This window comes from Parasteatoda tepidariorum, chromosome 11, assembly GCF_982258835.1.
Source record: "Parasteatoda tepidariorum strain Cologne lab strain chromosome 11, Ptep-v5.0, whole genome shotgun sequence".
Classification (NCBI taxonomy): domain Eukaryota; kingdom Metazoa; phylum Arthropoda; class Arachnida; order Araneae; family Theridiidae; genus Parasteatoda; species Parasteatoda tepidariorum.
The window spans coordinates 61,662,457-61,677,415 of NC_141765.1; the positions used below are offsets into that span (position 1 = coordinate 61,662,457).

Genomic DNA, 14,959 nt, shown 5'->3' on the forward strand with positions numbered 1-14,959 from the left:
ATTCTAGTGAAAAGGGAAAGCAAAAAAGTACATACACTGGAGGTCACAAATTAATATTTGACCTAAAAAAAACGCTATCGAAATTTGATAAATTACAGTAGAGGAAAGGAAGGGAAAATTAAAAAAAGGACTTTGATTTAAATCTTTGATTTTATTTTATTCAGTACATGAATTTAAAAAATCTTTACAAATACTGCATTGTGTAAAGATTTGCAGAATATTTTAAGCAAAAATTATATTGTAAATTTTTTTATTTTTGTCACTTCTAACAATAGTGCGAAAAAGTAAATTATTTATGAGAGATTAAGTTTATTTTTCTTACCTAAAACGAAATATGCAATTGATTTTATCGAATAATCAAGTATATTAATACAATATAGCTTATTATACAGGATGTTTTGCAAAGACCACCTTTAGTATGTATTTTTAGATATTACTTAAAAAATGAGAAAAAAGTATACATATTGGGGGTCTTAAATTAATATTCAACTAAGGACAAAATAGAAATGCTGTAGAAATCTTAAAAATTACAGAACAAGAGAGTGAATGTAATAAACAACAAGACAGGTTCGTTTGTTGGATGAAACAAAACGAAGTTAAAAGACGATAATCAGAAACACGTTCGAGTTTTAACCTGCAGTCATACCTGTTTTTATTATATTTATTTTTTAAGTCTGCTTTTCATTACTGTGATTGGTCAGCTTTCGATAGAGATTTTGCTTTTTCCTCAGTTAAATATTTATTTATGACTCTCAGTGTTTACTTTTTTTGTTTCGATTTTTATAACGATTTTTAAAATAACTACTAATTAAGGTTTTTTTTTCAGAAGACCCTGTATGCAATTTGAAAATATTTTAACATTTCGAGACTTTGAGATTTAAGCTAAATAATAGAAATTTTTGTTAACATATTTATTCGTTCAAATATATTCTCTTATCTTAAACTAACAGACATAATGCAACTACGGCAAAACAAGTTAAGAAAACAGAAAAGCAAACTAATTTTTCTCCGCTCTTAATTTAGAGTTTCATAACACTGTCTTCATAAACATCAAAAACCCAATAACTGTTTCAGCTGTCGTAGTAAATAATACGCAGTTATTTCTTGATTGCGAATTTCTTGAGAAAATTGCACTAATAAAGATTTTCCTTTCAAAAAATTTTTAACTTATGAAATCTTTATTATCTTAACGGAACATGTTATGTCTCGTTTGTCAAAATGTCATGTTCATGTTTTGTAAATAAATTAATTTTCGAGCACTTTGCTCAGACTTAAGAAAAAACCAACGACAATTAAAATATTCCATGCAAAAATCATTTATGAAGTGAAGTCATTAAGCAACAGAATGCTTATGAGCGTTTAAAAAAGAGTTACCTTAGTTAAGGCAATTACAAACATCATAACTTTTTTCCCCAAGCAACAAATAATAATAACTACAAGTATTTCCAAAGGGACATACGTTTAATGAAAACTTATAACTATTTCTCACCATAGTATTTAGATGTAAATTTATTTTTTACTAATTAATAAGCAAGTTTTTGGCAGAGAATAAAAGTTTCTTCAAAAAGATGGTTAAAATAACCAAATTATTTTTTTGTTCGGAAGAAGAAAAATTATAACTAACTTTCACATGCAATAAAAACAAAGACGGGGGGGGGGCGGTCGTTGAAATGGTTGCTCCTGACTCTGGACATTAAGAATATTTGATTCCTATTCCAATTTATGCACTTGAAAAATTTTAATCAACTCCAAGGAAAGTATAGACACAATTAATAAGTGTTAATTTCTCCATTTTGCTTATGTATACTTAGAATAAAAGTATATTTAGTAAGGTGTTCTACAAAGACCGGCATTAATATGAATTTTTCAATACCCTGTCAAAAAGTAAAGCAAAGAAGTTTACGCATTTGATTGATTTGTTGATTTGTTCATTTACGTCGCACTAGAGCTGCACAATGGGCTATTGGCGACGGTCTGGGAAACATCCCTGAGGATGATCCGAAGACATGCCATCACAATTTTGATCCTCTGCAGAGGGGATGGCACCCCCGCTTCGGTAGCCCGACGACCTGCCCGCGAAGTCGAGCACTTTACGGTAGAACAGTTTAACGAGGACCAATAGCGCACACCCTCGGTCCCTACGCAGACTGATCCAAGTGGTCACCCACCCGCACACTGACCGCAACCAGTGATACTGACTTCGGTGATCTGCTGGGAAACGCGTCTTAACGATCAGTCCACTGCGGGACTTACACATTTGAAGTAACAAATTTATATTTAAGCATGGATAAGAAACTCTATCAGAATGTGACAAATCCTAGCAGATGAAGGCATATATATCAAACAATAAGGCAAGTTTAATTGCATGAGGAAACAGAAAGATGATTGAATAATGAGAATTATTAGAAACGCCTTCAAGTTCTAACCAACTAAACCTGCTTTTATGTTTGCTACATACACCTTCCTCCATTGTACTTTTCATATTTCGATAGAGCTTTTTTTCTTGCTTAATCATTAAGTTGCGACCATAATGGGTATACTTTTGTTACTTCTCTTTTGATAAAGATTTTAAGAATGTGTATTAGGAGTGCTCATTACGAGATACCCATTTTATATTTTAATCTCAGTTATTAGATCTTAGTCTTTAGAGAAGTAAATTAGATAAGTTAATAAAATTAATTACTTCATTTTTTAGTTAATTAATTTATTAAGAGCAAATTAATTTGTTGTGAGTTATAATGTTTTCAAGTCATAATGTTCCTAAGAGCAATATTTTTGTTCATATAAATATTTGACTGAACAATTTTCCTACGATGAAAGAAATTTGTTTGCTAACACGACCTTAAGTGAACTAATAAACTACCGGATTGAAGATATTTGCAAGTTTTCTACGACTCTGACTCCGCAACACTGAAATAAATTTAAATGATTTGAATTTAGGAAGATAAGAAATATTTGCGTAACATGAAAAACATATGAATCTGCCAACAAATCCTCTTTTTAGCCTTACCAAATTTATAACTCAAAATTTACATTCAGAACAATAAATAAAGTAAAATAAACTATTTTGAACGATGTAAATACTGACTTAAATTTTTTTTTAAAATTAAACAAAGACTGAAAAATTTGAAATTTCAAAAAAATTTAAAACATCAAAAAAATTAAAACTTCCTGCAATCTTTAAATTTATAGAATTTTTTTATCTAATTATATATTTTAAAACTTTTTTTATGTAAAATTTTAATAGTTTTTAAAACGTTCATTAAATGCCCAGTTTTGTTAAGTATTTAATGATTGTAGAAAAAAATACTGTAATATTCTATTTTCCATAGAAAAATAATCCATGGGGAATCAAATAATGTGTAAATATACAAAGAAAACTTCAAATATAAAAAGCATTTTAAGGTATTTCTTTCTAGAAATAATACCTTGTAGTCTGATACAAATCATAAAACTTATAAATTATTTTTAGTCTAATGTATGCAATTAAAAAATTCTAATTTTTTTTCATTTTTTTATCTTTTATAAACAAAATAGAAATCTAATTAATAGCTTTCAAACTATAAATGAGATAATTTATATCGAAAATAATTTTCCGAAGTGGTAGTAAAATGTATATTGACAAATCAATTAAAGACAAATATATTTTTTTTATATTTTGCCACAGCAAAATCACACCAACGTACTTTTATCACGCATTTATATATGCGATTGTTCTATACATCTGTAGTGGTAATCAAAATAAACGTTAATTCTATTTATTAATCCAAGAATTAAATAAATAAGTGAAAGTTTTATTATCATTTTCAATTCAAAAACAAAATCTTCCGGAAAATTCGGAAGAGTTGGAAGAATTGGAAGATTGGCGCACTGTAAAAAATGAATACTCAAATATCACGAAACTTTTTTTGTTTATGACAAAACCGTTTCCTAGTATATGCTTCAAATGAATTTCTAGTAAAAGTTATAGAATAACTATCGTCACTTCTTCAGCGAAACGAATTTCGTCAAATTTTTTTAAAAAAACTTCGTCATTCCATTTTTTGCTAAAAAAAAAAAAGAAAAGCAACACCCAAGGACTAAAGTAACTAACTTTCCAAATAATCACTTCAATGTCCTCCTTACAGTACAAGAAGGACAGATAGAACAGAGAAATAAATTACATTCATGCCCAACGAGAGATTCGAACCCGGGGTCTTCCTGGTACGAGACCAATTCCTTGACTACCATGCAAGACAGTCTATTTACTACGTTATTTTATTTCATTCTAGTTAAGTCATTCTAACTAACAATTTCCCAAAATGCACTACGATGGGGTTTTGAGTTAAAGAAGCATTTTCGTCATATATTTGAAAGTTCACTTTTCTTCTCAAATTGCGTGTTTTGTCGAAATTTCTCTCAGAATTAACAAAATATAGTTCAAGGATTGCTGAGTCGTCAAGTTTTTTTCTGAGAATACGACGGGCGCGTGAGAAAGACCCATATTTTAAACTATTTAAGAAGATATAGCCTTTTCATATGTTTAAACGTTACTAATTATTAGAAAACGTTACTGAAAATATTTTTTTCGTTTAAAGAAATTTCAATTTCTCTTATAGAACCTGGTTATCACTCTATAACTATCATTCCATTAACCTTCACAACGATTGTTATGGAATTTTAAACTAAATTTAACTGCTAAAATAAGTTGTAATTCTAATTATGTCAATTATATTTGACAGTATAATAACAGCCAATTTTAATGACGGTATACCGTTTGAAGCGTCATATGCATAACTTATCTTTATTGTAGTTACTGTTTAATAACAATATGTCGATTCCTTTTAGTACGAAATTTAGTTAATTACATCAAATTAGTAATTAAATATATTACTTTTCTGCAAATGTGTCATATATACCCAATTCGCCTTGACTAAAATGAGACGCAATTTCATTAATTTTGCTTTAAGACATTTAGCTGCATTATTTTAGCTGACTTATGATTAGATGGTTAAGACTGTCCGTCAGCTTAATGTTCGGCTTAATGCCATATGGTTAAGTCTGCCGACTAAATCATAGGCCGAAAGAAAAATCAAATCCAAATTATTGTTTGTTTGTTTGTTTGTTTGTTTAGGCTGATGTTTAGTGAAAATTAAGATTTCAGTGTCATTGTCCCCACCAAGAAACTACACTTATTAAAACTAAGTGGTATTATAGTTTATCATTTTAAATAAATTGTGTAATATGTTATGTGTAAGTAAATATATTATATTTAAAATATTTAATATTTACCACATCCATCGCTCTCTCGTCAGCTCCTAAAGCTAAAAGATATTGATAGATTTCTCCTCTATCCGGTAAAAAAGCAGCATAATGCAGAGCTGTTCGACCTTGCTGTAGATAAAACAAAATATTTTAGATGATTGAATTAAACAATATACAGGGTGTTTTATATTCACCTGCCTTAATATACATATTTCATGATTATTTTACATACGCATTAAGGGTATCCAATTAATATTTATCTTAAGGGGAAAAAAACTAAAGAAATCTAAAGGGTCACGACTGAGAAATACAAGGCTAAACGTATCAAACTCTATTTGAGTGCCGGAGGAAGTAAAGCTGAAAGGAGGCTATTAGAAACAACTCCAAGTTTTGTAAGACACTCAAACTCGTTAATTCAATTACAGTATAATTTTAATCATTATAAATTGCGAATCACAATTTTTATAATGTGAATTATTCTTTTGAGAATCTATAAAGTGAAGTGCTAAGTCTTGAATAAAAAAATATATATTGTTTGTTAATTTAGCTACCTTTTTAATTTTTGCCATGGTGAACTTCTCTGTACTGCATATCATATATACATGCATTGTTGTACATAAACTACGCACTTACATTCTTGTCGCAGTAGCAGCTATAAAGTGTGTCTACCTCTGACGAGAATCTAAAAATAAGACTCCCTTAGTGTTTCTGTTAATATTACTTCATTTTAAAAACTAATTTCTTTTCCACATTTTCAGATTATTAAAGGAATTCGCGTCTTAAAATTTAATTTGGTCATAAATCCTCAAAAATCAATGGATTTGGAAGGAAGGTCATCCGGTAGACATTTAAGCTATACCACAAGTTTCCACCAATCAATCTATTATTTACACTAACTAGCTGTTACACTGTTTTTTTGCATCACGGTTGTGATTTTAATTTGGTTGGGTTTGGCCTTGAGTGGATCTGCAGTGTCTTAATTTTACAGAAAGAGAATGTGTTTTACCGTCAGGATATGGTAGTAGTTCCTTGAAATATTGCTAATGTATGAAATAACGCCAACTTATGAAATTTAGCCACCACTTATGTTCCTTAACTGCTCTCTCGGCCTTCGATAATCGATAAGCTTTTCTTTTTTGTATAGTTTCTATATTTGCACTCGGAATCCTTTGTATATTCTCGAATACCTCCATTAGGGGTGGGTCGCCTTTACGTAGAAAAGAATTTGGTTATGAAAGAGCTCAACTTTATCCACTGGGTAAATCGCGAATTCGAATTTATAGTTTTTTTAATAACAAAGCAATAAATAGCAAATAAAAGAATTTAACAAAAGAATAAATACAATTTTTAAAAGCTTTCTATTTCTTATTCCAATTTAAGGAGAAAATTTCCCCTTTACTAGATTTCTCTGTTTCATAAGTAGTAGTATTTTCTATGTAATACGTATAAAAGAAATTTGTGATGTAATGTACAGCGCGCCAAAAAAAAAACGGACCATCGTGAATAACTTTTGACCGAGGTTCGAGCGGATGACTTTAAATATGCTAATTAATTAGTGTAGACGATATTTTAAGTTACAAAATCAGACACAAAAGCGCACTTTCTCTGAATAAACATATCTTTTTTCAACGGATTCGGATTTTTGACCTCCAAAATATTAGGATATAGCCGCAATCTGGGAAAAATGTTCCTCATAGTTTAGTCAGGAGAGCGATCCAAAATTTGGAATCCTTTAATGTTAATTTTACTTTTTGCGTATTTTGCTATGTCTCGAAAACTTTTTAAGGAATTGAAAAATTTTTGAAGAATTTAAAGAATTGAACAATTTTTTACATCATTTTACAGTAAGTATTGAATTTAAAAAATGGCCTATATTTAAAATTTGATTTCTCAGGAACTATTTAACCGATTTCTCTCAAATTTCGTGTTTCACCATATAAAATTATTTACTTTAAAATGCTTGTGTAAAGGAGGCATTCGACAAGATACGAAAGATACGCAAATTTTGACGAGCTTATGTCGCACCAAAATTCATAACACTGTACTTTTAAATCGAATTAAAAAGTTACATTCTATAGTAAGACAAGGCTAGCATGCTTTCTTTTTTAACAAATGATAAGAAAAACTTTAAATGTTACATTACATGTTTGCATATTGCAAGCTACTTGGTGCACTGTTTAGTCCATAGATTTTTATGTTTAATAAAATCTGAAGAATAAACACAAAAAATATTATGTATATCAACCGACAAGTGTTGAAAAAATTAAAATAATTAATTTTAACAACTATGAAACGCTATATAAATAAAATTAATTTTGAAACAGTTTATCAATAGTTTTAAGCCATTTGCGTAATTTATTCGCAGTGGAAAATTAAATAATCTTATAATTTTTCACTACCCTATTAAAATGATTGATTTTAAAGAACAAAAACTGTCTGGGAATTTATCTAAATAATTATAAAATTATTGTAACATAATTATTATCTTCAAAACTGTTCAAACTTATTTGCTTCATTTGGTGCTAGACACTTTAGCACATTATCAATATTATTAAAGAACTGCCTCTGACTGTCATTAAAAATTTTAATTTTCCTAAATGTAATTTTCTAATAACTCATTTGCTCTTCGAAGGAATTACCAAAACTATATTTCATTAGCATTCTGATAGTAGCGAACTTTCTTAACCCTATCCCATATTTTATAAAATAAACACGTTAATGAAGGGATATTTTACTAATTTCGAGTTTCTGAGAACAGTAGAAATAGATCCTTCTATAGTTGTTTTTTTATCATAAACTCATTAATGTCAACTATAAACAAGCAAAAGATTCATGTTTATTCTTAAGAGAGATTTTTATCATTCGGAAACTTTAAATATAATTAAGTTAGTTAATTATACTTATTTGTAGTAACTTTCTGGGCAATCAGCAAATAAGTAAAGTTGAAAAAAAAACTGTGAGTAAATAAATTAGCTGAAAAATATTATGAATTTTCAACAATACTGAACTCTTACCTTTAAAACTTGACATGTTTTTCGCTGCTTTAATTTATCTCTATAGTTTATAGAAATGGTTTAAAAACTTTGATAATTTGTTTTTTAAATACTACTAAAGCACAAATGGTGAAAGCTATCAGACCACCAACTTTTAGCTCGGTGATTTTAACCACAGTCAAAACAGTGATTTGCAAAGCCTCCACTTATCACATTGACTGGGATTACAATTAAAAGCGAAATAAGTAACAACACAATTAATAGCGAAATAAGTAACAACACAATGAATTGGTGAAAAAATGTCCCCTTAGTTAAATGTGCTGTGTAAGAAACCGGTATTTTCAGTAATTCTGTTAACAAGAAAGTTATTTAATTTGAATAGGAACTTTTTTCTTTTCATATTTTTGCAATAATTCTTTAAGGTGTATTATATTGATATTTTGTATAAGTATGCTTACTTCAAAATGTTTAACAAATAGTAAACAATAAAAAAATTATTTTTACTCGTTATATTTTTTAGATTCACCATCTATATGCATTAAACTCGTTCTAGATTAATACTTTTTTAAAAGAAAAAATCAATCACTTTTATTTACCAGGCAGTTTATTTCGCTTCGAATTGACCAAATATATTCATTTTAGTATTTCCATTTTTGATTAAAAAAAATTTATCCAGAACAGCCAAACTAAATTCTGCACAGTTTAATCCAAAAAAGTAAAGGTTTCAATTGCAAGAAGATCCTGGCGTTATGCGTAAGCAATTATTCATTAACTTTCAGTTTCACATTTTCACATTTCAACTTTTTTTTCTTAAAGAAAGGTACGAGCCTAAGAACTGTCTTATTTCACTGACCTATTTAAACCTATACTTTCTATTTAGCATTTACAAAGATTTTTTAAAAAAAATGGAAAAAGATTAGTAATATTTACAATTGATTTAATCTCCCAAATGAATGTCAAACATCAACAGCATCTTCTGCTACGAGACTATGTGTAAAGCTTAGATTTCTAGTTCAAGTTTAAGTTAAAATAACTCTGTTAAGAAAGTTCATCGAATTTCTATCTGCTTGATTAAAGAATCTAAATCGTTTCTCAGAAAAATTTTAGTCCTAATAACAAGTTTTAAAAAAACTTAAAACCAAGAAGTAGAAAAGAAAATCTTTTCACTTTTGCAGAAACTATAACTGAGAGTTTATGCCGATTGCTTATTTTAAAAACTAATACTTGCTTTTCGAGACCACAAAAAAAAATTTACGCGCAAAAAATTTTGCAAAGTAAAAACTCAATGCTTCTAGAAGAAAAAACTGATTAATTAAATTTCATTCATCTAACATGGTAATTTATTTCTCAATGTTCATTAAATAAAAAGAGCAGCAAGACAAATGAATTGTAGGAAATTACATGTTTTCGCAAAATAAAAATTTTAAAAAATAGAGCAAAAGCATTAATTATTCACTTTTTGACATAATTACTGATTAAATTATGTCAAAAACCTAATCCGTGAAACCTCATTCAACTATTAATTAAGGAGAGCAACACAAATGAACGTATCTTGCAAAAAAAATTCTAATTTTTTTTCCTAACTTTCATATGGAAAAACAATCGAAAAATCTGTGCACGTCTGAAATACATACCTCTTGTCCAAATATTTTTTTTTACATTTCATGATGAATGATTATATAGCTTGATGTGAAGTAATCTTTTTTATGAAATGCTTCAAACATTGTCATATAAAAATTCTTCAAAAGATTTAAGAATTATCTTATGCAGATATGGCATTTTTTGAAAAACATATCACAATGTAGTGTACTGCATTATAATTTTGAAAGGATTCAATGATATGGATATTACAAAAAAGCTTTTACTGAGATCGAGTTCGAGTAATTGAAGTCATAAATGGTATGTATCTTGGTATGTATCATTAGAATCAGCATTTTTAGGCATGTAGATTTCATTAGTGAATGGTAATTTTAGATTCGTTTATAGCGTTCCATTAGTGAGCTGTAAGTTAAGTTATGTTAATGGCAGTAAAAATAGACGTTCCTGAAAAAAATCTTGTTTCTTTAAATTTATTAATAAAAAAATTTTAAAAATCAAAATTTTCATGTTAGAGTTCTCTTGTTTGACTAGTTCGTATGAAACATTATCTATGGTTCATAGACTGAAAAATAAAATAGCACTATATTTATATAAAGTGCTGCCAAGCATTTTGTCAAGCTATCGTCAATAAAGGAAATCCGGCATTCTTTAACGATTGCTCTTAGTCATTGTATAGGTTTTAATATATACCCAAAATAGATTGGGAAAGTAAGTGATTTTTATTTATTTTTTCCATTAAAAATCATATCACTATGTAAGGAGAAATGTTTATTGCTATATAATTTTTAACGGATTCAGTTGTATAGATACTAGATGAAATTAACGGATATCGAACAATTTAAGCGTATATGCAATATATACCCAATTTAAGCAATATATACCCAAAATAGATTGGGAAAGTAAGTGATTTTTATTTATTTTTTTCCATTAAAAATCATATCACAATGTAAGGAGAAATGTTTATTGCTATATAATTTTTAAAGGATTCAGTTGTATAGATACTACATGAAATTTACGGATATCGAACAATTTAAGCGTTAGATAATATGCGCCGCCATTAGAATCGGCATTTTTAAGCATGGAGATTTCATTATTGAATAATAATTTTAGATTCGTTAGTAAGGCTCCATTGGGGAGAGGTAAGTTAAGTTTTGTTTTAAGCTATGAAAACAGAAAGTTCATGAAGAAAAATCCTTTTCTTTTCCCTTTAAATTTTCAAAAAAAAATAATAATAACTAAAAAAATACCTTTGAACCCTAAAATTTCCCTTTTAGGGTACTTTTGTTCGACTAGTTCTTATGAAACACCATAAATGATTGATGGACCGAAGAATAAAGCAGCGCTATATTGATTTAAAGTGCTGTCAAGCATTTTGTCAAGCTACCGTCAATGCATGAATTTCGGCATTCTGTAACCATTGTATTAATCATTGTATAGATTTCATACTAGAACTAAAACAGTTTGAAAAAGTATGAAGTAATCAAAATTTCTCACATTACCTAGACGTTCTGTTGAATCACTAATAATAAATTGAAAAAGCATGAAATGGAAGTATTTCATGCACTGTATAGGCATTCTGTAGAATGACTAATGAAAATCCTACTGGCATTCTTTACAATGACTAGATTAAGTACATAATAATTCTCATATTTCAAACTGCCTAAAGTGAATTTGTCATTCTATAGAATAGTTAGACATTCTATACAATGATTAGGCAAAGTAAATTATCGTTTTCACTCTTCCTACACACTCCTTAAAAAAGGCAGGCATTCTATGTAAGAACTAGAATTTCTATTTAAGGACATTAGAGTTCTGACATTTTATCTATTTACAGCTTCTTATAAACTTTAAAAGGACCAATATCATCAATATTCTAGACCAATACTATATGTAACTAATTCGACCATTACCTTTCATACTATAGACAAATACCCTATTTGACCGATACTATAAATCACATAGACTGATACCTTTATTATTAAAATAACAAACTCAATATTTATCATAAAAAGCAAAGATAATGTATTAACAATGTAATTTATTTTTATTTAAATAATGACTTAAGTTTAATAAATATTCCGTTTCTAATTCTGGATTAATAATATAATTGAATTACATAATTTACGATGCGTATTATATAATTGAATTACATAATTTTCTATAATACACATTGTAAATTCTTTAAATGTATCTCCTATGAAATAGATTGATTTTATAAAAGCCACGAAGCGAATTCGAGATTCCAGGCACGAAAATACAGCTGCAACTTACTATCAATTCCATTGATGATTATCTTTTAAGTAAATACTTCAATGAGTAAATAGACTCACTGAAACATAATTGATAATCTCCAAAGGACACGAAAGGTTTACATTTTAATTTTCTTTCAATAAGCTCATCATTTTAAATTTTATATGAATTCTCATTTAGTAATCTTGTTAATCACTATAATAAAATAAGATATCACGATTAAACGATAATTTCGTCAGTTTCTTATAAGAGATTAATTTATACTACCCCGTTATTTTTATATCATTTTTTAGTATTTATTTCAAAAAATTAATATTTAGAATCCACTAGTTAGTTCAAAAATTAAATCACAAGCTCTTTGAACTTTTTTACAAAACGAAACTTACACAAAAATAGTTTTTGGTATTTACTTCTTTTAAATTCTAATAAACACTTGTCTACCTATTAATAATGTAAATTTAAAATGTTTATTATGTTGGTTTTTTAATATCAATGGAAATGTTAGTTTATTGAGTTAAGTGTGAACATTTCCATGAAATTAATATAAATTTATTTTGTCTGATTGCCGGCCAGGTGGCCGAGCGGTTTGCGTGCCTGACTGCGAAGCCATAGGCTGCGGGTTCGAATACCGCTCTGGGCATGGATGTTTCTCTCTCTCTCTTTGTGCTGTCCTCTGTTGTGTGTGTGAATGTGGCCCACCCTATAAACGGGTTTGTGGCAGTGTGGCGTGGGCAATGTTGCTCGCCTCCGTGACTTTGGTTCACGGGTGCCCACTGGGTAACGCGAAATGAGCAACAATTCTGGCATAGTATAGGCAAATATTCAAACTCAGTGCCTGCCATTGGAAAAAAAAAATTTGTCTGATTTTTCTGATATTTCCACGATATAAAATTTACAAAGTATTATTGAGAAAATGCTTTTAGATATTAATGTGACAAATATTCGTTTTATTTCGGATCAACTTTAAATTTCTACTGCATAATCTGCAAAACATCATGATTACTATCTTTATTTATCTGTGTATCTTACTCCTATCTGCTGGCCTATAGAATTAAAAAACTTAGATGCGGTTTTCTCATCAATATATTTTTAAATCTAGCACCAAGATTATTTAAATTTGCACTTAATAAAAATGACATCTTGATCTGAAAAAGATGTTTGTAAATAACTTAATTAATAATGCTTAACTGACATATGAAGATTTCAAAAAAGTTAATTTTTGGTATTAACAGCAATAATTTTCAATAGTCGACATATCATGCAAAATATTAGCGACATTATGTGACAGACAAGTTAAATCTAGCATGCAAAGTATTAGAATGGCTTAAGAACAGAGAAAAAAATTGTTTTTTTTTATTATTATTATTTATTTTTTTTTACTTGTAATAAACTTTTTACTTTTTTTTACGTGGTAATGTACTCTGCTATCTACACCAGGAAGGCGACATACCTCGAACGTGAAATTTGCAGGACAGATAAAGCATTTTATGGTATGCAAATACTTAACTTATCGGCACATTTATGCAAATCAGGCGGCTGTAGCGACACCAACAATGTGTCTATAAAAAGAGATTTAAAAGTAAGTTTCTCCTACAGAAAATGAATTTGAGCGTTGTTCTTAGGTAAAAAAGTTTTTGTTATGCCCCGTGTAAAAAGGAGAAATGTGTCACATGTCCGAGTTTGGTCGAGGTCGAATTGTGGGCTACCGGGATTGTGGTTTATCATACCGAAGTATTGCTCCTCGCATTCGTCGAGATCCCATGACTGTTAGCAGAATATGGAATTGATGGATTCATGACGGACATATGGAGCGCAGTGCAGGATCTCAGCGGCCCCCCATTACTAACAGCCGAGAAGACAGACATGTTATCCACATAGTCTTAAGAGATCGTACAGCTGCATCACGAAAACTGAGTCAACAAATGGGGTCATTTGAAGGACAACAAATGGGGTCATTTGAAGGACAACAAGTGTCTGCACGAACAGTTCGACGACGCTTGCAACAGCTTGGACTGTTAGCACGGGGACTATGGCTTCGACTACCCTTGATACTGCATTACAGACAGGAGCGCCTCCAATGGTGTGATCAACGACGAACCTGGACGCAGGAATGACATGACGTCGTCTTTTCAGACGAATCCAGGTTCTGTATACCGCATCATAATGGCTGCATCCGTGTTTGGTCATCGCGGAGAACGCCCATGGGCAGCTTGCATTCGACATCGTCATACTGGCCTATCACCTGAAGTAATAGCATAGGGTGCCATTGGATACATGTCTCGATCACCTCTTGTTCGCATTGCGGTTCGCACAGCAGCCGTTACATTTCTGATGTGTTACCAAATCAAAAAGCCAGTAGCTCTGCCTTACCTTAGAGTCCTCTATAACACTACGTTTCAGCAGGACCATGCACGACCGCATGTTGCCCACACTGTCCTTACCTTCCTTCTTTGTCCTGGCCTTCCAAAACAGAACATGTTCGCCTGTTTCCCTGACCAGCATGTTCTCTTGATCTCTCATTAATGGAAATCATCTGGTCAATGACTGCCGAACGACTGGCACACCACCACTCGTCAGTCACTATGGTCGATGAATTGGGACATAATATTGAAACTGCATGGAATACTGTACCTGTTCATGTTATTCAATCTCTGTTCGATTCTATGCCTAGGTGAATAACTACTGGTATTGCTGCCAGGGGAGGCTGCTCTGAGTACTGATTCCTCATTATCTATACATCCAAATATCCTTAAAATTTAATCAATTGTTCTTCCAACTATAATGTAAGTGCCCAATAAATATCATTCTGTTATTTGCATTCCTCCTTGGTGTAGCAATTGTATTGGCCAGTAGTGCATAATTCTTCTAATCAA

At 30.0% G+C, this 14,959-nt stretch overlaps 1 protein-coding gene across 1 annotated transcript in view; it reads right to left on the reverse strand.

Moving 5' to 3' along the window:
• LOC107446646 (uncharacterized) overlaps nucleotides 1-14,959 on the reverse strand; it is a 222,840-nt gene that overhangs the window by 108,178 nt on the left and 99,703 nt on the right. The window contains exon 4 of the mRNA XM_016061338.4: nucleotides 5,272-5,373. Coding sequence (XP_015916824.3) covers nucleotides 5,272-5,373 — 102 coding nt within the window. The remainder of the gene's footprint in view (nucleotides 1-5,271; nucleotides 5,374-14,959) is intronic.